Source organism: Quercus robur, chromosome 8, assembly GCF_932294415.1.
Source record: "Quercus robur chromosome 8, dhQueRobu3.1, whole genome shotgun sequence".
In the NCBI taxonomy this organism is placed as follows: domain Eukaryota; kingdom Viridiplantae; phylum Streptophyta; class Magnoliopsida; order Fagales; family Fagaceae; genus Quercus; species Quercus robur.
Window position 1 is genome coordinate 48,114,320 of NC_065541.1, and position 27,881 is coordinate 48,142,200.

General features: G+C 32.7%; 2 protein-coding genes across 3 annotated transcripts in view; both read left to right on the forward strand.

Moving 5' to 3' along the window:
• Nucleotides 1-27,881, forward strand: part of LOC126696756 (phytoene synthase 2, chloroplastic-like) — a 102,398-nt gene that overhangs the window by 70,141 nt on the left and 4,376 nt on the right. Inside the window, exon 1 of one of the 2 annotated variants that reach the window (XM_050393458.1) lies at nucleotides 26,695-27,074. The exons of the other annotated variant lie outside the window; for it this stretch is intronic. Coding sequence (XP_050249415.1) covers nucleotides 26,774-27,074 — 301 coding nt within the window. The 5' untranslated portion in view covers nucleotides 26,695-26,773. Of the gene's footprint in view, nucleotides 1-26,694; nucleotides 27,075-27,881 lie in introns of those variants that run through there. 2 annotated transcript variants of the gene reach the window in all.
• LOC126696759 (uncharacterized) lies at nucleotides 6,154-9,318 on the forward strand. Its single transcript, XM_050393460.1, has 2 exons — nucleotides 6,154-8,630; nucleotides 8,730-9,318. Exons 1-2 carry the CDS (start codon nucleotides 8,295-8,297, stop codon nucleotides 9,180-9,182), a joined length of 789 nt encoding a protein of 262 aa, XP_050249417.1. The 5' UTR covers nucleotides 6,154-8,294; the 3' UTR covers nucleotides 9,183-9,318.

Sequence of the window (27,881 nt, forward strand, 5' to 3'; positions counted from 1 at the left end):
TTAATTGGAAAATAATTTGGGACCTATTAATGTTAATTGTCCTAAAATTGTTTTCTAACAAATGACATTTGCTCACCATTTCGTTGATATCTTTCAGACTATTTTGAATCTGTGAATGAGGTTAATTTTCCCAAAAACTAGACATCTGGGGCTTCAATTTAAGTACAATAACAAGACAATTCCGATTAGATTTGAGTCAGATATGATTTTTTGAAGTTGGCTTTACAGGCTGTTACAACAGCTACGGGAAAACCGAATTTTGGCTTACTCCTCACTCTCACCAATCTTTTCATTTTATGCACGAGATTTCCCCAAAGGCTTAAATGAGGTTTAGGATCATGATTCTTTGTCAACCCTCATTAAATGGCCTTCCATTCATATTTTCTCAACCACTACTATATAAACTCCCCTCTCCTTCATTTGAAAAGACACAAAACCCCTCTCTCTTCTTCTCTCTTGAGTTCTAGGAAGTTGAGTAGTCTTGTCATATCTTGATCTTCTTGAGACTCAAGATATTGAGTAAGACTCACTCTACCTTTCCTAACTCTTCTTTTTCCTCCATTCTTAGGACCTCTCTTAAGAGTCTCCTCCTCCACCATATGGATCTTGCATAAGGTATAATCTCTTTTCCTAATTTTTTTTTGTGTTACCATGATGAGAGTTTAAGATTAAATCATGAAAATAATCATTTAAATTCCCTTGAATATGTTTGAATGTTCTTAATTGTTTTTATATGTTCTTCACATGTTCTTGGTTATTCATCACATGTTCATGCACAACGCTAGTTTCGATCTTAAATCCACATTAAAAATATGAAAAAGATGTTTGTTTAATAATTCTTTTAAATTTTTGAATCTAGGATATCACCATCCACACACATTCACTAGAATTTATTTTTCAATTCAAATGAAATGCTTAATAAATCGAATTAGGGTTTATCACATGCATACACTTTAAATTCAACATGCAAATTGATTGATAACATATTGGATAATGTGATATGAATGTTGGCCACTATAGTCTAGAAAACCGGTTTCACTGAACAAGGTGGGTACCTAACACCTTCCCGCCTTGTAATATAGCCTTCAAACTTAGATTAAGGGTTGATAGACTAATGTTTATCCTTGTAATTTTCAATTTCTAAATTGTAACTAAGAAACAAAGTTATGTACTTTATATTAGATTGTATCTAGGATCAAAGTTATGTAATTTTCCTATGATCAATGTAAATTCAATTGAAAATTAATAAAATGAGAAATTTTTCAATTTTGGTTTTCTTATTTGTCCCAATAATTAAATAAGTGGCGACTTCATTGTAAAACCCTTAATCTAAAGGAGAAAATATAACTAGTTGAACCTCCATTTTGAGAGGCAATAACACGATTCCACCCATTCACATGGATTTGGCCCAACATCATAAAAACGGGCCGAGGGCGCGGTCTCTCACAACAAGATGGGAAGGTGTTAGACACCCACCTTGTCTGGTGAAACCAGTTTTCTAGACTATAGTGACCAACATTCATATCATATCATCTAAATCAATCAATTGCATGTTGAATTTAATGTGTATGCATGTGATAAACCCTAATTCCCTTTATTAATTATTGCATTTGGATTGAAAAATAAATTCTTGTGAATATATGTGAATGGTAATATCCTAGATTCAAGGATTTGAGAGAATTATGAAACAAACGTGTTTTTCATATTTTTAATGTGGATTAAAGATCAAATCTAGTGTTAAGTATGAACATATGATGAACAACCAAGAACATGTGAAGAAAGCATATGAACATTTAAGAACATTCAAACATATTCAAGGAATTGAAATAAACACTAGCATGCTATAATCTTAATCTCGTCATAGTAATATAAAAAACAAGTTAGGAAAAGTGATTATACTTGCATGCAAGATCCATACGGTGGAGGAGACTCATGGGGAAGGTCCTAAGGGTGGAGTAGAAAAAAAGAACTAAGAGAAAGAGAGGGAGAGTGAGTCTCACTCAATATCTTGAGTCTCAAGAAAGCTAAGATATAACAAGACTACTCTACTTCACTAGAATTCAAGAGAGTAGAAGAGAGGGTGTTTCTGTGTCTTGTAATGGAGGAGAGTGGAGATTTATATAATAGTAGTGGAGAAAATATGAATGGAAGGGCATTAAATGAGGGTTGACAAAGGATCAAAGAGAATCATGAACCTAGACCCTATTTCAATATTTAGAGAAAGCTGGTGCATTAAATGTGGAGGTTGGTGGGAGTGACGAGCAAGCAAAATGCTTAAGAATTCGGTTTTTCCCATAGCTTCTTGTAACAGCTCGCAAAGCAAAATTCAAAAAATCATATCTTACTTAATTCTGATCGGAATTGTCTCGTTCTTGTATTCAAATTGAAGCCCTATATGTCTAGTTTTTGGAAAAATTAATCTCACTTACAGATTCAAAATATTATGAGAGATATCAATGAAATGGTGAGAAGAGGTCATTTGTCAAAAAATAACTTCAGCATAATTAACATTAATAGGTCCTAAATTAGTTTCCAATTAACATTAATAGATTCCAATCACTTTCATTTCAGACTTAATCAGTTCCAAATTTATCTTAATTAAAAAGATAATTACAAAAATTACTCATTGAATAATTAATATTTGATTATCTAATTAATCAAGTGTGTGCAACCTTACCATAAGATGTAGTCTTAGCTAATCAAATTATGACATGTCATTATTTTCAAATTGATTATAATTATAACTAATTGGAATAAATTGTTCATAATCACATAAAGTCGGATTTGATTTATGATAGTGCATCTCAACCTTTAAAACTTGATTTGATGATAACTTTCAATCTAATGATTCGATTAAGGCTTATAACTAGTCAATTTGTTCATTACAACATCATGATCATTTTGATGAAATAAAATTAAGGATCTAGTGGCCACAATTAAGATGCCTATTTTCAAGGTGAAATTACTCTTTTATCCTCCATATGAGGATAAATGCGGGTTGCAAAATGGGATGTCAACACCAACTAGTACGTGGTTTCAACCCAATCTATGTGGGTTGGGTTGGGTTGACGTTTAGTTAAAATCGAATGAATAAGATTTTTAAATTTAGATAATTTTATAATAAATATTCCATAAAAAATAACTTTTAGAAATTAATTAATAAATCATAATATCATTGGTTATAAATATGATTAAATTAATTACTCAAAATATATAGTTTTATCATAAGTTTTATGGAAGGATCTAGAAAGGCAAGGTAGGTTAGCAAATCAAAGATATAGACCTTTTGTTAAAAAATTAAAGGTGAAAATACAATTTGGGTTTCTATGTTTTGGAAGCAATTAATATGTTCCCTGTTATTTCAACTTGTACTAAATTTGGTCTATACTGTTAACTTACTAATGAAAAATGCATATATGGCTAATTGATTTCACAGTTAGCACACTTGAAGTTTACATAGCTAATAAAATAAAATAAAAATTTTAAATGCCATTTAAAAATGCCATGTCAGCATTTACGTTTATAAAAAAATTAAAAACAAATATGTATCAACGACAACCATAAAAACCACAAGAAGAAATAACAAATTGTATTGTAAATTAGGTTTCTAGAATCATCTAAGAATAACAAGAAGAATTTTTTGTTTGTTTAGACCCCTTAACAACAAATTAGTCTAACTTAATAAATTAGCCAAGTGTTTACTTAGGCTAATTATGAGATCTAAGTTAAATACATGCAAACATATTACTTTAATGCAGAAACATAAAGAAGATAGTAATATGATCACCCAAGAAAACCAATAAAATCAACTATTTCAAGGTAAAAATTTAGGAAGGATTTGATCTAGCTATCCTTAAGGTAAACATATCCACTATGATAGAATGAAAGTTTATAATAGATTTAAACCCTAAATCTAAAGCTACCTCATATAGAATTTACTAACACGACCACGTGCAGCCCACTTCACGGACTCTTCTATATTAGATTTGCTGAACATAAGCTCCCACACTTATGACTTTGAGATCTCACTCAAAGGTTTCAGATCACTGTCAGTAGTTGATCTTTTACAGCAACTTGGTTCCACTAGTTCTTGATTGTAGATCTCTTGATTCGGTAGATGCTTGTTGAGTTAGAAGGTACTGAACCTCTCAGATCTCATAGGAGTAACTCACAAGACTTTCAGAACATCTGAAACGTAATTAAGGTTTTCCTTTTATACCCAACAGTGCTTCACTTGAAACCCTAAACGTTTTTGTAGTGTTTGGACTGAAATAGAATTCTGCAAAAAATCATGTTTATGATTTTTGATCGGTCAAACCTCATTGAAATTATTATTATTATTTTTTTTTCTGCAGCTTGAATGTTCTTGAATCTTAACTTGTACTATCATGAGCAATGTCTAATACATAATCTAGACATGTATGATCTCGGTTTGCCAACGTACATAAAAATAGAAATCTAAATATTTAAACCTAAACATTTAGAACCTAACAAGAATTAACATAACCTGACTCACCTATTTCATATCATATCATACACTATAACTTTTAGATAAAAACAACAGTTTATTAGTTCTTATCAACTTTTCTTCTATCGTTTTATCAATTTTTTAGATAAACATAAAAGCTTAATTGTTAATATAAAAAAATTTCTCCCCATCACATGTATGTATACACAATTTTTGTTGGGGGTAGCTTTCTTAGAAAATAGACAATAAGTCAATAACAAACAACTTCTAAATATTTTGAAACATTTGTTATTATCAACTTATTTATTTATTTATTGTTCTCATCAACTTCTTTGAAATAAAATAACAAACAAAATATGTACCTACATTTTGTTCATATCAATTTCTTCTTTGTTTCTTTAGATGAAGGAACAAAACATGAATACCCTACGTTCTTTGTGTGTGTGTGTTTTTTTTTATCTTATGCTTTTTTTTTTTGGAAAAACATCCATCCTAATTTTTAGGTTTTGTTTTTGTTTTTGTTTTTGTTTTTTTTTTTTTTTTTTTTTTTATAATGTTAATTTTGACAATATTTTCCTAAAAAAAATTTTATTCCTAATAATTACCATTCTCTTATAATTCCAAGATTGATTAGAAATCTAACTTAAGCCTCACAATTAAAAATTCTTTCTATATATAGTTTTTTAGTGAATCATTATATATATATATATATATATATATATTTCTACTTATAACTTCTTTATTTTCTTTTTACGGCTTCTTCTTTCTTTCTTTCTTTTTCCTTTTTTTTTTTTTAATTTTTTAAAAAACACTGTTTATTGTTCTAAACAATTTTTTCTCTTCCCCATTATCATTAATTCTTCTTCTCTTATATTTCTATGTTGATTATAAATCTAACTGTGCAATCCATTAGTCGCATAGACATTTTTTTATTAGTGAGTTGATGGTAAAGACCAAATTGAGGGTAAGTAGAAAATAATAGGGATGAAATTGACCGTGATTTCAAAATATATGTTGCAAAATGGTATTTTGCAAAAAAAAAAAAAAAAAAAAACTAGTAGTAATCACTAGTTTTGAACATATACTAGTTTTGAAATCGCGCATTGTCTAGGAGAAATTTTGATAACAAAAAAAGATTAAGAGCCATGTAACTTTTCCATCCAAAAGAAAAGAGAGAGAGAGAGAGAGAGAGAGAGAGTTGTAACACAATACAATTGCTCAATTCTGATTACGTGGAAAATTTGTATTCGAACTCCTTCCACTTGTTGTAAATAGAAAATAAAAATAAAGAGAAAGAAAAAGAATGTCTCAAAAGTCAATAAGAATTATTTAAGCAAGTTAAAATTTAAGTCGAAGCAACAATACAAACTACCCTAGTAAAAATAATCCAAAAAAGTTTCAAAATTATAAAAAAAAAAAAAAAAAAAAAAAAAATCTACTATTCAATATGAAATCTTAAGTTTCTCAAAAAAAATAATAAAAAATTATTATATTACATTTTACATGACAGATGTGATAGACAAAAATACCAAAAAAGGGCCTCCAAAAAAGATAAGGATTTGCTGCAAACTTTGCAGCACTTCCTGCATATTGGTTCACGTGTTAAGATATTAAAAGGACACCTGGCCATGACCAATTTAAAGAAAACTTCTTAACGTTCCTCTCTCTCACACGCACGGAAAAAACTAAAAATGCATATCCTTCTCTCTTTCTTTCTTTCTTTCTTAAGTTCTTAATGTAGCATAGAATCATATGACAGATCAAGGGATGTTAACTTCGAAAGCTCTGAAAATTTTGACGAAATCAGGCCAGAAAAAAATTAGTTAGAGAGGTTGAGATATGTCAACCTAGAAAGATGGCTGTTCTTCTCATTCTCACTGCAACTCAAAATCCCAAATCACCACATCTCAAACCCATTTTTGCCAAGACATTGAGACACCACAAAAACCACCGCCACTGCCACAAAATCTCTGCCAAACCACCACCAAAACTTCCGCCAAACTCCACAGATTGCACAAATTGTTCAAACCCATAACCATCAATTTCTCCAACCCGCTCAAATTCTTCACACGAATTCAACCCTCATCAAAATCAAATTCCAAAAACCCATTAAACCCCATTCAATGAGAAACCCATAAATTCATTACCAAAAAAAAAAAAGAGGAACCCATAAACCAGAATCAAACCCCAAAAATCCATCAAAGTGATCAAACCCTCATCAAAATCAAATCTCAAAAACCCAGTAAGCCCCATTCAATGAGAAACCCATAAACCAAAATCAAACCCCAAACACTCATCAAAATCAAATCTCAAAAACCCATTAAACCCATTCAATGAGAAACCCATAAATAAAATCAAACCCCAAAAACCCATAAAATCCCCATTCAATGAAAAAGCCCAGAAACCAACCGCAACTGCGAGCTTTAGCCATGGTGGAGCGGCGGTTTTTGGCGGCGGAGTGAGACCGGTGGAGAGGGATGAGTTGGATGTGGCTGGGTATCTGAGAAGAGAGAAGAACAGAGGAAGGAGAGAGAGAGAGAGTTGGTGCGGTTTTGAAGAAAGAGTTAAGTTCTTAACGTTTCTTTCTCTCTCTCTCTCTTTCTTTCTATATCACACGCACGATTCGGCCCAAATGTCACTTAGTCCACACATATAGATATATATATACACACACGATTCGGCCCAATTGTCAATTAGTCCAGTCACTCTTACTGGCTCTTCAAATAAAACAAAATACAAACGAAACCCTAGTTCATCACAATCAGAAGTCGCTACCGATACTGCCACCGATGATGGCTTCCTCGCCGGAGAAGAGGGAAGTCGTGTCACAAGCAGCAGCGGCAACAAAACTGTACGTATATTTAGAGCATGCAATTGGAAGTGGGCCATTGATATATTCTTTGTTTGAGATTGCTCTACCAAACCCTCTCCCCCGTCCTCCTACTGCTGCACCCCCAGTTAAAGTGAAGCCACTTCCAAACCCAAATCCAGTCCTCCAACTTAAATTGGGAGAATACCCTCGCTACATGTGTTGCGTTCAATTGGGCTCAAAATTTTACTTATTTGGTGGCAAATATGATGATTTGGATTTGTGTGATGATGGTGACATTGATGAAGAAATTAAGAAAAAGTACTCCAATGTAACACGGGATGATTATCCACGGGATGTCTATATTTTTGACCCCACCACAACAGCTGCCGCCGATGCCGATGATGATAAGTTTATGAAAGCAATGATGATGAACACTGGAAAGTCTAAACCTGTGGCCTTTGTGGTTGATGAGAAGATTTACGTGCTTGGAAGCACTTTCACATTCCAAGGCGGCAACAAGATAAAAAACTTAAGCGGAAAAGGAAGCCATAAAAGAGCAAGCTTTGTTTGAGATGTATGATCCTTCAGATGATAAGTGGACTGTGTTGCCAAATCCCCCTCCCATTATTTGTGACATTGAGAATAAAAAGACTGAATGGGTTGGGCATGCTGTTGATCTTGAGGAGGCAAGGAAAAGGGTTCTCCTTTTAGCCAGGCAGGGCCTTTATAGCTGTCTTTACAGTTTTGATCTTGATGGTGGCCAATGGATAAAATGCCTCACACTCCCTGGCTGCCCTACTAATACTTTCATTGGCAGGTGTGAGCTTGTCGGGGGTTTCCTTTATGGACATTCTTACGAAACTGTAGCTGCATTTAAAGTCCCATTAGCTGCTGCTGCTGCTGTTGGCAATGAGCATTTAGATGATGATGAAGAAATAAAAGAAAAAATAAAAAATAGTCCAGAAAAGAGGACATTGTGGGAGATGACATTGGCTGCAAAGTGCCCTTTTTATCATGCCTCTAAGGAGATGGGTATGGATGCTATCTATATATTTCCTCAACAGTAGTATTCCTCCTCAAGCTTACTTCACTTGGGGAATGGATTCTTTTGTTTTGTGTTGTCTGGCATGCCTCCCCATCCCTATATTAGCATCGATCAAGGTGCTGTCGAAGATTATAAAAAACGTGTCATTACTCATTAGCATCGTAATTTTTCAGAACCCACACGTAGGGGATGATCAAACTGAAGAAAAATATTTCAAGGCAAAATTCGTGCATTCCGCCCACTATGTCATCAATTCCCCCTTCCCAATTGATGGTAGAATCCGCGGCTGCTTCTCTCTTGGCCAGGTACGTATGTAACGTATCTCTATCATGCCTTCCTCCTCTTCTGTTCTTTTCTTCATTTATCTTCATTATGAATTTTTTATTTTTTTAACTTCTGTATAGGTGTTTGACTTTGGAGATGGGAGTTGCCCCACCCGTGCTGAGCATGCAAACAGTGATGATGAGACGCAGGCTGTCTCTGAAATCATCAAGCAACGTGACATGCTCAATCAAGATTGCATATTTGCACAGACTGAGATAGCCTCTCTTAGAAAGGCTTGGGATCTCTTGCAAGAGGAGAGACAGAGCGCAGAGCGTCTACTGCAGGAGGAGAGACAAAGCGCAGAGCGCCACCTGCAAGATCTTCAAAGAGAGCATGAGATGGCTTTACACTCATTGAGGATGGATATTAGCAGGCTGACCATTGAACGAGATCATTACAAGTCAAGCTTTCAAGCTATTGCTGATCCTGTTGAGCCTGAATCGATTAAATCGTCTTCTCAACCTACTAAGCCACTAGCCGGCAATCTTTCTGGAGATACCAGTGATATGATGGAGACCCTGCATTTGTCTTAGATGCCGTCTGACCCAATGACCGGGATTTCTTTTTGTTTTGTTAAATTGATAGTATTTGATGTCCAGAAATTTCAATGGTTATATCTCAAACTCTTATGTATATGTATATAAATATCAGACCATTTTTGTGTGGATTTGTGTTGTGTGGTACATATTGATTCATTATCCCTTGTTTTGTATTCTAATGCTTGACCTATTGTGATCTGTAAACCTTGTTATTTGCTTGAATGGAAAGAAAATTTTGACTTTTGCTTGTGTGAGAAGATGCTGGTTCTTTTTTTTTTTTTTTTACTCTACAATTTTAGTATAAATTCTTAATGGTAATTTTGTTGTGTTTGGCATTAATGGTAATTTTGTTGCAGACTATTGAATGATCTTTGTCATTCCTTTCTTTCTACAGACTTTACCTACTATTGAATGGGGACAAAAATGTTACTACCATGTCATTTGCTCCAAAGGATGAGCAAGAAGCTCAGATACAGTTTGCTCTTGAAGGGGGAATTCTTGCTTACTTTGTCAGTCATTGGAACACGAAGGCTGACCTTTCCAAGATAATGCGTATGATTTGATTCATTGTGCATGATGCGGGGTTCACTAGGATGAAAATGGTACTTTGTGCAAGTGTTTTTCACTATTAAGTCTGGTGTACTAATTTGTTTTCATTTCCTATGTTGTGTCTTCTTTTTATTTTCCCCTGGTATGGTCTGCGACACCAGTTAATCGTGATGATTTAAGAGATCAGACTGTATGGAAGGATTTGTTATCTGACCTCACTCTGTCTTAATCATATTGCTGTAAATCCTCATAATTTCTTAGATGGATTTTTAATAATTCTTACCTTCATAATGCTATTTTTTACTTTTTCAGATTTACCAATATGAGATCTAAAAAAGCTTGAATAGAAGTTTGGTTTATCAAAGTTAGACATCCTCATTTAACGTTTCTTGCAGCTATTGTGACTTTTACCAAATTAATGAGCTGGAAGGTTGTGGCTAGGACTGTTGATTTGTCTGGAATTGTGCTTGTAATATACCAAAAGCCTGTCTCACCTTCCTGCTATGAATAATGCAGAGATAATAACCCCCCTTTATGTGAACGGAAAGATAGGAAAGATGGTTCATAATATCTTTCCAAAGCACTCCATCTCTCCATCACACTAACATTGCTGCTGCTACTGTTACTAAAGCTACTGGACCATTGCCTGTGAATCACCTTTTTTAGAATACTATTCTGAATTTTATCCATACATGTACTAGTCTTTTCTATATTTCTGTGGCAGGTCTGGCTCTCAGTCATTGTCTTTCTCTGCTTCCGGTTGAAAGTATGGGTAACTTGTTCAGCTGGCCCAAGTGGCTTAGTAGTAAACCTCAATCCTATCAATTGATAAGGTGCTGAAGAACTGTTTTAGGACGTCACAAAACATTGGTCTTCCCTTGTATTGGATGTTTATTTAAATGACCTTGCCATAAACGGGTTGAGTGTGAGGAATGTGATATGAATGCTCATCGGGAAGGGTAAAGTATATAGAGTTAGCCCTTTGTTAATAACTTAATTCCATTTTTTGTTTTGTTTTATTAGTTAACTGATAGTCTCCGGTTTTTTTATTGCTCTTAGTTTTTTTCACTACAAAAAAAAGGTTCTATGGCCGCGTTTTTAAAACGTGGCTATATGTCAAAAAAACGTGGCTATAGCCTATAGCCGCGTTTTTTTAGGCCACGCTTTCTAGTGTGGCCTAAAACCTGTGACTATAGGACTCATGGTCCTATGGCCACACTTTTTAACCGCGGCCCAAGACCAGGTCCTATAGCCGCGTTTAAAACGCGGCCTAAGGTTGTGGTCTTGGGCCGCATTTTAAACGCGGCCTAAGGTTGTGGTCTTGGGCTGCGTTTTAAACGCGGCCCAAGGTTTAACCTTAGGCCACGTTTAAAACGCGACTATATACCCTTAAATTTAAAAAAAAAATTTAAAAAAAAAAAAAAACTTTGATTACCAAAAATTAATTTTCGGTAATCAAAAGTTTTTTTTTTTAAATTAAAATTAAAATTTTTAAAATTAATACTTTCAAACTTTAAAATTTCAATTTTAAATAAATAAAGAAATTCAAAACAAAAATACAAACCCAGCAAATTCAAATTCAAACAAAAACCCAGAAAATTTCAAAATTAATCAACCACAACATGTTCTAAAATACAAGAAAACAGTACAAGAACACAAACAAAACATCTCCTTCAACGAAATCAACCCAAACTGAACACAAACTATTCAAGGAAAACAAAAGCACAAACTCAAAAATACAAAAATCCCCATAACAAAAACACAACCAAAAAGAGTCCATATGCTCAAACAAAAAATTAATCAAAACACAATCAAACAAAAGAAAATAATTTTCGGCCATGGGTCAAAGAAAAATAAAGCAAAGAGAGATAATTTTTTGAGGCACTTTAGCTTCATTGATTCAAAATCTTCAAATCTAAAGCAAAGAGAGACAGAAAGTTAAAGGGAAAAACAATGAACAAAACTCAAACAACAATGAACAAAACTCCATATTTTCACAAACCCATTCTTACAGCATCAGCAAGAAAGAGAGAGATTGAGAGAGTTTTGAGAGAGACTGTGAGGGAGCTTATTTTTTTCTTTTGCTAGGACCATACGAGTGGTTAAGTTAAGTCTGAGGTTTCAAATTTTGAAATCTCAGATTTTTTTTTTTTTTTTTTTTATGGAATATTTTGGAATATGCCATAGAATATTCTATGGCATATTCCATATTCTCCATTCGGTGGGTTTTTTTTTTTTTTTTTTTTACGTAAGTCTATAGCCACGTTTTAAACGCGGCTATTGGATTAACCTATAGCCACGTTTAAAACGTGGCTATAGGTCCTCCTTTATAAATAAATAAATAAAAACACCCACCGAATGGGTTCAGCCCTTGAAAACAATTTTTTTTTAAGGAGGACCTATAGCCACGTTTTAAACGCGGCTATAGGTTAAGCCAATAGCCGCGTTTAAAACGTGGCTATAGACTTACGTAAAAAAAAAAAAAAAAAAAAAAAAAACCCACCGAATGGGTTCAACACTTGTAAACACAATTTTTTTTTTTTTTTTTTTTTTTTTTTTTTGTTTTTAAAGGAGGACCTATAGCCACGTCTAAAACGCGGCTATAGATTTAACCTATAGCCACGTTTAAAACGTGGCTATAGGTCCTCCTTTAATAAAATTAAAAAAAAAAAATTGTGGCCCTTAGGCCGCGTTTTTAGCTCAAAAAAACGCGGCCTAAGAACCTGTCTATGGCCCCGTTTTTAAAATGCGGCCACAGTTAAGGAAAAGAAAAAAAAAAAGTTTGCCAAAAAATAAAATACGGAGGTCCTTAGGCCGCGTTTTTAGCTCAAAAAAACGCGGCCTAAGAACCTGTCTATGGCCCCGTTTTTAAAATGCGGCCATAGTTAAGGAAAAGAAAAAAAAAAAAAAAAAGTTTGCCAAAAAATAAAATACGGAGGTCCTTAGGCCGCGTTTTTAGCTCAAAAAAACGCGGCCTAAGATCCCGTCTATGGCCCCGCTTAAAAAACGCGGCCTAAGAACCCATCTATGGCCCCGTTTTTATGAAACGCGGCTTCAGTCTATCTTGGGCCGCGTTTTTTAAGCCGTGGCTATAAAAAACGCGGCCCAAGGCCCCCGCATTTTGTAGTGTTTCTTTCCATAATGCTGAACAAACAAATAGAGGGCTCTATAATTTAATAGATGGCCTTAAATATAATCCACTTTTTTTTTTCTTCATCACTCATTCCTTGCTGTATGGAGTCAATGACATACTGCAGGATCACCCTTTATCTATTCACTGAACTGATTTTGAGATTCTGCTTCTTTCAGATTTGTTGTAGCACTTATTGATCTACCTGAGTCCATTATATTTGACGGAGGGTTGATTGGAATCTATCACGACTGGTGCAAGTGTTTTAATTCCTATCCTCGAACTTATGATCTACTGCATTCCAGTTTTCTCTATAGTAGGCATCTCACTCAAAGGTACAACAATGAATTGACTTGCTGCCCTTTTTAACTGATGGTTATTGCTGGCTCATAAGTTATATAACTGATATGGAATTTTTTATATGAATGGAAATAGAAATACAAGAATTGTATATCTCTATTTGCACCATAGAAATAGAAATACAGCAAATACATGAATAATGTTACAGCCACAAACTATTTGACGTGACTAACCTCTTATTGGTTTTCATCTAGGCCTACTATTAATATCATTTTTTTTATTTACCAATAATTACTCACCATATCAGTAATTTATAAAATTTTTTATAAAATAGTTTGTATCTCTAGCATTATTCCAAATGCATATCTTTATTTGGTGCAAATACATCTTACTATATCTAAAACGTTTTTGCCTTGTGTTTGTGGTGCAAAAAAATATGCATACGGAGGGCCTAAACGACAGTTAAAGGCTGAAAGTCTTGGCTGGAGAGCAGGGATGTCTAGTCTTTTGGCTCTCCATTACATAATGTTCAACGGCAAGAGAGACTAATGGCTAAAGGAGTGAATTAATATTTCAGGACAAATTTATAATTATTATTGTCTTATTGTCTTACGCCTCAAATTAAATATTGAACCACACCCTGAAAGACATAAAGGAAAACTGAACTCAAGACCTGTAAAGCATTATATTCACTATTTTGCTCACCTCATTACAAATAGGTTCAGTTGAATTTATTAAATATTTTTAGAATCAAGGTTTAATTTCTCCCCAGTTATCTTCCACGGGAGAAAAATGTATTTCATGATTTCATCCAATATTTTCATCACAGTTTGAAGAAAACAAGTAGAAAAATGAAAGACGACAATGTGCATGTAGGAACTTAACTTGATTTATATTAGTGAGTAACTTTAAAGTGAGATTACTTAGTCTTTGTTCATGGTTTACTCAAACCATCTTCATTAATATATATATATATTTATATCGTCCATAGAAAAGTTGAATTGGGAGGACCTAATACTAGACATGGCAAAACGGGTCATAATTTGCTTACCTGATCCAACCCGACCAAAACTTGAATTTTTAGACTAAAAGCAAAAACCGGTTGTCTTGTGACCTCACTTGTTTTTGGGTCAACCCACCTTGATCCGTGACCCTAACATTTTTTTAAAACTTTTTTTAGGTTAAAAAAAAAAAAAGAAAAAAAAAAGACAATATTGGTTTAATTGTTTGTTGTGGGTTTAAGGAAACAATTGAGACCTTTACATAACAATATATAAATGAATTGAAAGATGAATTGTTAAAGCATTTTGTAATGAGTAAATATTTTTAAATATCAAATAACAAAATACATGCCAAGATAATCTAGTTATAGTAGAATTAAAAACATATATTTAAAATTATAGACATGTATGAGAAATATTCATAAGTGCAAAAAGAGTGAAGCCAAAATATCAATGAAATTAGCATAAATTATGAATGTTTAGGCTTATTTTTTAACAATTCATGTTCAAATAAATGGCTTTTCAAAATATTATAATATTTCCTGGAGTGTGCGTTTTTTAACAATAGCATTATATTCATAAAAGAGATTATGCATAAATAAGCTAAACAATCAAATTTTAATGTATATTTTCAAATTGAAATAGAGTGTCAACTATAATTGATAATAGATTATAAAATTAGTTTTTAAGATTGTAAAATTTTTATATATTTTTATTCTTTGTCAAATTAGTTATCCAATAAAGCATTTGTAATTTTGTTTTATGTTTTAAGATGTTGATATTGTGTAAAAATGAAACTTGTGTATTTGTTTTACTTATCTTTTGTGCTATTTTGTTATGGTTAGTAATGTTGGGATTTGTATAATTTTAAAATTATTGAACAAGTATTAATATGTTTATCTAAGCTCATTATTGATATAAGTGATAAATTCAAAGTAATGCATTTTACATTAAGTAATTTGCTGTGTGATTTTCCAAATGAAAAATATATGTTTTCTTATAAAGAAAAATTTTAAGTGAAATTACGGGCCAACCCAACCCCCAACCCAATTGACCCGACTCAAACCCAACCCAACTGGCCAGTTTGCCACGTCTACCTAATACATAGTGGCAAGTACGTACCATTTGGTTTACTTAATAGTCTTGTAAATATTAAATACTATTAGTCTCACAACAAACATAATAATTTTATCAACAATTGTTTATTGGTTCTCATACTGAAATCACTTAATTATTTTTCATATTCTGTGGGGAGTGTCTGTGTCTCTTGTGTTATTATCGAACTACTGGTCAGTGATCACATATTTGTTGTAAACTGGCAGAATTTTCAAAGAACCAACCTCCTTTCTAAAGTTTGGTCCACAATAAACAATGCCTAAACTATGGAGAAAATGGGCTTTTGCCCCGATTGAGCAAAAAAGAGAGCAATATGTCCCTATTTCAAAACTATATAGGGGCGTGTCTCTGTTTTGGTACTCGATCATCCAATAATCGGGTTATATAAAGAACTCAATTATCCTAAAACCGAGTTTCCATCACGTTTTTGCCACGCTAGATCGCCACCGTGGCTTTTCCGCAATATTTTTAATGATATAGGAACTCGATCCTAATATAATTGAGTTACTGAGGAAATTAAAATCACTTGTTTGCACGTGAAGTGTTTTTGTCGTGTACTTAACCCGATTAAAGCAACATCGAGTTTAGTAACCAATACTCGACTGTAGCATCATCGAGTTATACTACTATACACACCTCCCTTCATAGATGTGCATAATTTCCTCATTTTCTTCACAGCTTCTCCTCAAGAACCATAGCTATACATCCTTAGACTCAGTGTTATCTCTCTATCATCTCAGGTAAGAAACTCATTTTCTTGTTTGAAGTACATAGAGAATTTTATGGTGTAGGTAAAGAGTAGTTTTAGATATTACAAAAGTTTATCATCCATAATGTATGTTTTTGTTAGAAAAGAATTTTCATTTGATAGGTTGTATTACTTGTGCTTTGATATTTTCTTGAATGAGTGTTATGTGAGTATAATGGGGTTATATTAGTTGTTTGGTGTTGTAAATTTTAATTACTAAAAATGACAATCTTTAAATTTGTTACAAGTAATGTACAATAAATCTAATTTGGGTGATAAGTGTTATGTGTGTACATTGGGTTATATTAGGTCTTTGGTGGTGTAAATTTTATTGACAAAAAATGAAAATCTTTAGATTTTCTAAAACTAATGAACAATTAATCTTTAGATTTGCAAAAGTTGAACGTACATAATCATCATTTGTTAGACATTAACAACAGCATTCTGTATTGCACACAACGTGTAAACATTAACAACAACGTCTAATGTTTGTAGGTAGAAATTTTTGGAAATCATCATTGCTTGAATCTGAGAAGTCTAAAATATCTCTTTCATCATCTAACGAAGTAATGCATCATCTTTAATTGACACAGTGCTATGTTGCTGCACTAGATTGTCAGTAGCATCCGCAGCTAAGGGATCGCTAAACCATGGCTTAAGCCAGCTGACTCTTATCCTCACCCTAGCAAGGATAGACTTGTTTTCATAGGGATGCAGTATCGGGTCTAGAGGTCGATGACCCAGTAACTCAAAACACAACCCACTCCAATCCAACTTCACCTTCCCAATCATGGGCAACCTATCAATAGGAACCTCTAGCATCATCTTGATATCTTGTAAGGTGATACCCATTTCTCCATGAGATAAGTGGAACGTGTGCATCTTTGGACGCCAACGCTCAACCAATGCTGTGATCAACTTCCATCTCTGGAACCTTGAATAACCCTTCAAAACCCGCCTCAATTATGTAACGGGCGATCTGTGGGTCTAGCCCACTGTGGGGTAACTCACAAGATTAGCGTCGACACTTTAGCACGCCCGACACTACCTGCACACGAAAGAGTGTTGTGTTAGGATAATGCACACGAAATAGCTATAAGAATGCTACATAATAATAATATGCAAGAAATAGCAGGCTAACGGTTGCTAGAGAGCAATAAACATTACGAACATTTTGCAATATGTTAGGTACAATGTTAACTGGTTATTCACTATAGCTCAATAGTAGATAAGATCAATTCAGGCTGATTTTATGGTTGCACTCTAATACAACCTGTATAAATAGGAATTTACCCTTCTATTGTAATCAATAAGTTTGAAGTTAACCAAATATGTAGCCTTCAGTACTAGTTGAGAGAACTAGGTATTTTTCGATAATGAACTTGCATCCTAATTAATCAACCAAATAATGAACTTGCATCACTCATTTATTGAAGTATGTTTGATAAAACATGAAAGAACCAAAACATTTTGAATATTAAGAACAATGCTTTTACTAGCATCAAGCCTCATATAAAGGTGCTCATTATATATATATATATATATATATATATTTTACTTAGTACAAAAAATCATTGTTTAAGTTTAAGAGGATTAAACTTAAACAATGAATTTTGGGATCAATCAATCAATCCAAATTGGGATATTGTCCCATTAAATGTCTATGTACACTTCATGCTCAATTAAATCTATGAAAAATTTTAATTTGGATTAAATAAAATTCTGCTTAAACCAAAAGAGAAATGATACAATTTCCAACATCTATTTACAAATAATCAAAGAACCCTACAGAAAGAAAAGGATATGATTTTGAAATGTCCGAAATTCAGTACAACTATGTACTTGGCCGGTGGCGGGCGTTCCCTACAGCGCCGTGGATCAATGTTGCGATTGCCACATCAACTGTGTACGATCTGTGGGTCCAAGATCCACATCTGACACTTGCTGCATGTCTAACATGTATGCAATCATGTTAATAAACCATTGATCTCAGGCAGACATTAACATGGTAAAGGTAGACAAGCCAACATGAAAGTAAAGTATAACCAAACAATGTATCACTTTAACTAGGGGCGCGCAAGAATCAAATGTCTCATGAATCTATCATCTTTCTTTTTCTCATAATTCACATTTGCATACACTAGGGTTATAGCAAAAATTATGATACAAAAGTTTTATCTATAAACTCTCTCTATGCATAAGTGATTGTAAATTTGTAATTAGTGTTTACACATGAATCTATCATCTTTCTTTTTCTCATAATTCACATTTGCATACACTAGGGTTATAGCAAAAATTATGATACAAAAGTTTTATCTATAAACTCTCTCTACTCATAATTTCACCATTTTGCCTATTGAGTACTTTTATTTTTCAAATGGGGAGGTATTTTGTGTTTTTACTTAGCATTCATAGGTTATGGGGGGTTATAGTGAAAATAAAATCATTTTTCTTTTTGATAGGAGCATTACTAGAGAACTTCTCTAATATTCCATTCTCTTTTACATCTTGAAATGCATTCATGCTTGCATAATAGCACTGAAATCTATGGTATGTATCTCAATATTCATGAGATGACCCTTGAATTAAGGAGGGTATATTAAACATGATAATCTCTTTGATGTCTTGAAGGGATTACATCCTTGAGCAACATAAATATTAATGGGGGACGATCACCAATACAAGTACAAGAAAAGAAGACAGCGTTTAACATTTCTTCTAATAGTTTGTATACTGACTTAAGTATCGGAGAGTCTCTCAGCCAACCTGACTTTAAGGGATCACCTCTCTTCCTTCTCCTCTTTGTAGGTTCACGGATCGGGTTAGACTGTTGATCAAATAGCATCATTGCCACAACAGACTTAGCTAAAGATAGAACTCAATAGATGAAAGGCTAAACTCTAAAGGTAATACTGTGCAAGAAGACAAAATGGCTCTAAACTAGGATTTGCCCATTAACTGTAGCCCCTAATAACTAGTGGGCTAAGCAGTGTGAAATTGAATATTAATGATTAACCCTCATCCAACCTACTCTTACTCACTAAGAATGATAAGTCCAAACTAAAAATTTGATTTTATTCAATTGAATGGAAAATGGATTGACAATATGCAAAAGCATACAATAGATTAGATAACGCATACTGCAACAGCAATTCGTTCCTAGTGGACTATCGGACTAGTAGTTCTAAAGAAAAACTGGTACAGTAGCTCTGCTTATCATTGCTTCATGATTGATGAATTGGGACAAATTTCAATCAGGAAGCTCTATTACACCAAACTAAGAGGACACAATATTTTAGAATGGACAAATGTAAAATGTGAATGTTTGTAAGATTTTGATTACAAATTTTGTTAGATTTTGATTTATCCACATTGTTAAAATTTGTAAGAACTCTAACTTTTAGTTTTAATAGAATCCTAATCTGCTTTGAAAAGAAAAAAAAAAAAAAAATGATCCCAATATGACAAACAACTTTTTAAAAAATCTACCAAACAACTGGTACAGTAGCTCTGTGTATCATTGCTTCATGATTGATGAACTGGGACAAATTTCAATCAGGAAGCTTTATTACACCAAACTAAGAGGACAAAATATTTTAGAATGTAAAATGTGAATGTTTGTGAGATTTTGATTACAAATTTTGTTAGATTTTGATTTATCCACATTGTTAAAATGTGTAAGAACTCAACTTTTAGTTTTAATAGAATCCTACTCTGCTTTGAATCGAAAAATAAAAAAATAAAAAAATAAAAAATTGATCCCAATATGACAAACAACTTTTTAAAAAATCTACCAAACATGGGATTCCAACAGGGGACTAGCTTTTTGTCTAGCAGCCTCGGCCTCTCCTTTTGCTTGATTTGATATCATAGCTATCAAATGGTCATTTTCCTCATATACGAATACATCTATCAAATAGTTTTTTCATATTCGAATCAGCTCCTTTCACTGTAGTTAGTTGTCTTATGTTGTCTTTTTCAGCAACGAAGAGACAGAGAGATAAAATGAAAGCACAGAAAAGCCAAAACAATAATAACTCTTTATTTATTAGAAACAAATGAGCAATCATTGTACTCTTGCCTATATACAGTACCAAAAAAAAAAAAAAAAACACAGCAAAACAATCAATATTTGAAACCTCCACGTTCTCTCTATGCACTATAATTAAAACTGACTAAACAATCATTTTCCTTCACTTTTCTCATCAACCAAACAGAGGCTAATGCCAAAAAAAACTCGAAATCAAGCAAACGAAAAAGCTAATCACTATTAAACTTCCTCTCCACAGCACCAACTAATCACAGTCTCTCTTTGGTTGCTGAGAAAACCTAGGAAATTAAAAAAAAAAAAAAAAAAAGCTTTGATTTGAAACAATAATAACAATTACTTGAACAATAAGAACACTCAAGACATCTTGTGCAAAGCATGGGAGATTCTGAACTCTGAAGTCATAGTGGTCGTGCCTTGTGCTAAAAATTTGTGACAATTTGAGGTTGATTTTTGCAATGCGGATGTAAATTGGAAATTGTAATGATAAATTTCTATAGCAAACAAGATATATATAAATTTTTACAATAGCTGATCTCGTCACCATCAATTCCCTTTTTTTTCTTTTTCTTTTTTTATAATCTCGTTATCTTTTTCTCTTCTGGGTTAAGTTATCGCTCTTCCAAATGATGAATTAAAAATCAGTTTTTTATATTTCTTTTCCTGAAATAAAAATTTGTAATATATAGATTTATGTTTGGCGTAAATGGCTATATGCCTAATAGCCTTATATAGATTAATTCAGCAAATGGAGAACACGATGATTGTACCAAAATTCGCATTACTTATATACTTGGTATGACTCTTGTAGTTTAACCTATTAAAAAAAAAATCTAAATTTTCTCAGGTAAGTTTGCTCGATATGAGCTGACAGAATCGATACTGCGAAATGCGAATGGAGAAGAGCTTAAACTTCTATTATCCATTTTATCTTTATATAGTAAGATTCTATCATTTATTCTAAGTGTTTTTTAATTTCACTTGCTTGTCAATTACCACATTTACATTTCGCATTATTCTAAATTTTTAGAGCTTAAATGAAGTTTAATTTTGTGTTGCCTTGATATATTTTTTTTCATAAGCTTTTCTTTTTTTCTTTTCTTTTTTTTGGGTCAAATTTTGTAATAATCATGAGATGAGTATCTTGTCTTGGGTGGTGAATTATAAAGAGCCAAAATAAATAAATAAAGGCAATTGTATTGAGTAGGAATTAGCAAAATTCTCTAGCACTCTAGCTAGTACTATATAGTCCTGCACCTCCTTTCCTTTCCTTGTTATGATAGTGGACAAATACAACAATAACTTAAAATTTTCCCTTTAATATCCGGAGATACTACTAGTTCTGATTTTTGAAATGCTTCCACAGTCAAGACAAGGAATTGAAATAAAATTTTAACTAGGGGCGCGCAAGAAATCAAATGTCTCATTGTTGTTTTTTGATAGGTAATCAAATGTCTCAATGTTGATCTACTGTGACTCTGTAATCCTAGCATTTGAATGTTCTTTTGTTTTGATTGAGCAAAGATGTAAGATACCTTCACTTGTTCTTACACTAGTTACAATTTTGTCATTACATATCCTTAATCACCACAATATATATTAGAGGAACTCATTTCTTTAACAAAATAAAAATAAATTACATGTATTATATATATATATATATTATATATATATATATATAAACCCCCATGACAGGATGAGGATGATGATGTGGATGTTGTTCCAAAGCCAATAAAGAATTTACTTGGAAAAACATACATGTTCCAGGATGTTTTACTTTTTTTCATTTTACCTTTACGTTAAAACTCAGGCAAACACACATTGGGATTCATTTTACCTTTTTCATTGGAAATTAGGAATTTTAGGCAAACCCAAATCAATGCAAATTAGGCAAAATCTAATAGAGAAAAATTAAGAACTCTTTAGCCTTAAGAAGCCAAACTCAAATTAGATTACATGCACAACCCAAACTTAAGTCAGATTAAATGCACAAGCCAAACTTAACTCAGATTAGATGCAAAGGCAAAAGAAATTGAACTCAGAATTTGGAAATTACCTTAATGCATTTCTAATCCTTTAACTCTGATTTCTAAGCTTGATGGTCAGAGATGCAGGTAAGGGTTATGGTGAGAGTTGCAGGTCACGGTTAGGTTAGGATGTGGGTTTGGGTTGAGCTTCGGCCTATTGGTAAAAAGAAGATAACTTGAAGATGGATTGTACTTGGAAAGGGTGTACTAAACGGATTGAGGGAGACAATGGTGGCAACTGATCGGACTGAGGGAGACAAATTGTTTTGGAGACGTTACATTCAAAATTTCATTTTATTCTGCAGATAATTCGATTTCATTATTGTCGAGTTTTGAACAATCCAATTGGAATATTTTATTGCGAAAAAGCCACAGTGGTGATCCGGCGTGGCAAAAACGTGATGGAAACTTGATTTTAGCATAATCGGGTTCTTTATATAACTTGACTATTGGATGATCGAGTACCAAAACAGGAACACGCCCCTATATAGTTTGGAAACATGGACATAGTGCTCTTTTTTTTTGCTCAATAGGGGCAAAAGCCCATTTTCTCCCATATTGTTGAACTACTAGTCTATGGTCACATATTTGTTGTAAATTGGCAGACCTTTCAAAGAACCAACCTCCTTTCTAAAGTTTGGTCCATAAGAGCATTCGCATCCGAAATGTTAAATGCCATATGTTGCTCTTATTTAGCATTTGTCTCTCAAAAACCTCCAACAATCGGAATTGTAAAAGTAGGATGGCACTGTAGACTATTGTATTTATTTTTTAATCTGTTTTATTATTTCTCTCTCCTCTATGTCAAGCTTCTCAACTCTCTCTCTCTCTTTCCTCATTTTGTCTCCCTCTCTCTCTCTCTCTAAATTGCTCTCAACTCTCACTCTCTCTCTTTGTGTCGGTGGTTGGGCCTCCACGTGGGTGTGTGGGTCGTGGGTTAGTGGATCGGTGGATCGACAGATTTTGAGTTCTAGGTTCTGTGGGGTTTTTTTTTTGGTTGCTATGGCCAGTGCTTAAAGGAAGAGGTGGATATGGCTGAATTGGAGTTCTAGCTTTCTTTTTTTTGAGGCTTGATCCCATATCTTGGGGTTTATATCAGTCTCAAACCCTAGCTCATCTCTCTTTGCTACTGATTCACACAAAGATTCTCTCTCTCTCTCTCTGATATTATTGTTCTTGCTTTCACATTTGATCGATTTCATTTTCGAAACTTATATTATTATTGATAATGAAATGTTGGATTGATTGAGTTGTAAAGGAGGTTTTTTTTTTTTTTTTGGGGGGGGGGGGGGAGGGGGGATTTGTTTTCTGGGTATTTCTTTTTTCCTTGGGAGAGTATCAAATTTTGATATGGGTCTATGTAAAGAATGTTTTTTTTTTTTTTTTTTTGGTTGGGGTTTTGTTTTTGGTTATAATTATGATGTATTATGTGGTTTCAGGTCGGAGGAAATGGCTGGTGCTCAAGAAATTAAATCAGTAGAGTTCTTGCAGGTATGTTGTCATGTCCATTCTATTTGGTTGTTGAGGAATTATAGGAAAATATATGCAAGATTGGGAATTTTGTGATGGTAAAGTAACAACATGCACTTTTTAGGGTGAAAATAACCATATACCATGTTTTGACAAAATTTATGGCAAACTAGCACTGTTTTGAAAATATTTAGTAATGTATCACTTTTTTAGTACTCAAGTTTCACAAAATCGAGTTTTAAATAGTACTTGAGTTCAGTGAACTTGAGTTTCTAGTGAGTCGCCAGCATGGCACCTGAAATTTGTATAATTAAAAAAATAATGTGGTAGAAATTTGTGTAATGAAAAAAATAATGTGGTACTCAATATTACTAAAATTGATTACTTCTTTATAATACTCGAACTTAATAAAGTCGAGTACGTTATTTATTTATTTTTTTTCCTTTTTCTACTTTTTGTTTCATTCTCCATCTTTGTAAAGAGAAGCCATGCCAGCTGCAAAATGTCCACTGTTGAAGCCACACCATCAGGGGTGGCACTAAAGCAAATTCAGGGGGTTCAAATGAACCCCTGACTTCAAAATAAAAAGCTATATATATATAATATTTTTATTTTGTTAGCTTAATACTTTAATTTATTTTTTAAAATATTTTTTTTCACACTCTAACTTAAATTTTGCACATCTTTATTATAAGTATTTTTGACTTTAAGAATAAAGAGTAAGTTTTTTTTTATAGAAACCGAATAAAGAGTAAGTGTTTATGAATTGTAAGTATAATTTTTTTTTTTAAAATAAATTTACATTATATGTGTGAGTGTGTTTAATATTAATTGTGTACATTACTTTTTGTTATAATGTTACGTATTTCTGTAAATTATGATGTGTGTGGATGTTTGTTTGTACAATATAAATATAATATAACTTTATATAATTTAATAATTAAGAAATAGAGAGGTTTTTTGCTTTTTACATGTGTGCTGTATTGTTATCATATTATAATAACTTTTTGTAATAAAGTAGTAAAATTCAAGAAAACAATTGTAAAGTTAATGATTGTTCAAGCATTACCACCGCACACCCTTGGTGCAATGGTCACTCCATAAGTATAAGTGCTTGTAAGGTGTAGGGGGTAAGGCCCGGGATTCAAGTCTCTAGAAGGAAGTTTCGCACACATATACACTTAAATTAGGTTGTATAATTTATATATGAATAAGTATAATTGTGTGCATTAATAATTAATACGGAACCAATGAGTTGAAATTAGTCATTTAGTCTAAAATATTTTTATGAAAACAGAGTCTAATAAATAATAACAACTGTATAACGATAAAAATGTTAAACAAACTTAACAAAATAAAATGATCATAGACTCATAGCTACCCACATTAACAATAGATATTCATAATAAACTATCATGTAACATTCAAAATTTGAAAACTTGTAGAATAAAATTGTAAAACTTTATGTATTATTTTTTTTTCGGTAATTCAATATATTCAAGTTTTCTTTTTATTAAAATATTGTAGTGACCCCTAAACAAAATTTTTGTAGCCGACACGCAATGGCGTTGGACATACTATCCATTATTGAAACCGAAGTTGAAGTGGAGTGAATTAGGTTGGCATTGACAAGTCATAGGCAGTGCCAAGGTTAACACTCAATAGTGCATGCAGTAGGGTTGAATTTTTGTAGTCTGTAAACTGTACTACAAACTATACTACATTTTAAAGGATATATGCCCTTAGGACATATATTAACAAATCCATTTTTGAAAAATTTTTATCGAAAATTAAAAAAGTTATCAAAACTTTTTCAATTCCCAATAAAACTTTTTCTAAAAATAGTATACTATTGTGTGTCCCTTAGGGCACAAGTCAGTAAAATCTCATTTTAAAATATGATACAGTGCCTTACTTATTGGATAGGTGGCTTGGCAGGAAAATTTTTGTACAATAAATGCAAGCTAACTTGTTCTTTTCTTCATTTCCTTCCTTCCACACTCTTCACATCAAGTCACAATAAATGCAAGCCAACAAGCCAACTTGTTCCTTTCCTTCCTTCCATACTCTTCACATCAAGTCACAATAAATGCAAGCCAACTAGTCTTAACTTTTGTACATAAAGATGACTTCAGTTCTTCCCATTAGAAAGCTTCCCCAGCAAGTTCAATTTGCGAGAAGTTCAGGTGCCACAAACTAGTACACAACTTTACTCACAATTCACACATGTGACGAGTTGTGGACAAAGTTCATGTGATGAGTTATGGACAAAGTTATGCATTAGTTTGTGGCATCAGAATTTTTCTCAAATACTATTTAGAACTCGATTGTGTGAAATTCGAGTACTAAAAAAAGTGGTACATTGTTAAATATTTTCGAAACAGTGCTAGTTTAGCATAAATTTTGTCAAAACGTGGTATATGGTTATTTTCACCCTAAAAAGTGCATGTTAAAATTCTTTTTTTTTTTTTCAAGTACTTCATGTTTTCTAATTAAGGGTCTGTTTGGATTGAACTTATTGTTATTGAAACTGAAAACTGAAAACTGAAAGTACTGTAACAAAATAATTTTTAAATGTGTGAATAGTACCGTGGGACCCATTTTTAATATTTTTTAGTACGTGAACAGTGCGTGAATAGTGATTTTTGTCCCTACACAATGAACCCATGTGAGGTTACTGTCCACGTGCAAGAAAAAAAAAAAAAAAAAAAAGAGCATGAAAACGCAAAACGTGGACTCGTGATTCAGTGGAATCCAAACGGGCACCTAGCAAGCAATGTTTTAACGTTTTGTGTTTGTGTGTGCTCATATTGGTTGTCTTTCTGGGCCGTGGCTTAAGCTAGCAATTTTTTTAAAAAAAAAATTGTCTATATTTTGTTTTGTATTTCAGGGTACCAGAAGGCAAAATCTGTTTTTACATAGAAATTTTCAAAGAAATAGAAGTCGTTTGCTGTGACAATGTTGATTTTAGGATATATTATTTTATTACATAAAAATATCATTTTAATGTGTTATATTGTAAAATAAAAATTAAGATGCTAAAAATATTATAAAGTAGTATAATATAATTAATAAAGTAATTTTTTGAGACAGATGGTAACGGTCTAATGGGCTAAACTATTAATGGGCTAAACTATTTGTATAAAAGCAAAGCAGAAAAAATAGTCAGGAGATTCTCTGTGTGGTTTGTCCCAAAATGAATGCTCATTACTCCTTGCTCAGTCTCATGCCCAGAAATTATTGCACACAAAGGAGGTTTAAGCTTAGTTTTTCATCTGGGATTTTTGCAAATTCAAGCGCAGTTGCAAACTCATTAAGATCCTCGGAGGAGAGGGTGTATGAAGTGGTGCTGAAGCAAGCAGCTCTGGTGAGAAAGCAGAGGAGAGAGAGCGCATTGGATCTGAAAAAACCAACTGAGAGTGATTGGAATCGTTTGAATGAAGCTTATGAAAGGTGTAGAGAGGTCTGTACCGAGTACGGCAACACATTTTACTTGGGTATATATACTTGCTCTTTCAGCTCCTCTGTATGTATGGTAGACTTGGTACTGGCAGTAATCTATTTTGTTTCTAACACTCTGTTTGTGTTTACGGAAAAATATATTTTGGGAAATGATTTCTATGTGTTTTCCGATGTTTGGAATGGTGGAAAGCGCAAATCAACCAAAAAAAAAAAAAAAAAAAAAAAAGAACGTTTTCAGTAGTCATGTTGTTTGTCGGGATTTCTTTTCCTTTATAACTTTTATCTAATTTTGTTCATGTAGAATTTTTAAAATCTCAAATTTTCAAGTACATGTAATATTTAACACACTTTTTAAAAGCAATCATTAAAAAACTAATAAATATATTTAACACACCTTCTAAAAGCAACCAACAAAAAGTTAATAAAACAGAAAAAAAAATTTCCACGTTCTGAAAGCTCTTTTCTTTTTCTTTTTTTGTGTGTGTGTCACGTATCCAATAAACCATTATATAAATAAATTAAATACTACTAATGTTTTTTTTTTTTTTTTAACTCATTTTCCCAACAAAGCATTTTCTAATGTTTCCTAACATTAGAAAACAAATAAGTTTTTAGTAATTATTATTTTTTTTATAGAAAATATATCAATCAAAACAATTAAGTGTTGACTTTTTACTATTATTATTATTTTTTTTTTTTTTGAGAAGGACTTTCTATTAGATAGCTATGTCTAATAAAAAAATAGAAAAAAATTTAGGTACAGTACTTAGATATTGTTCCTTAGGTTCTCCTTTTAAAATTCTACTATATAGATTTTTTCTCATAAGATGTAAGTGTATTTT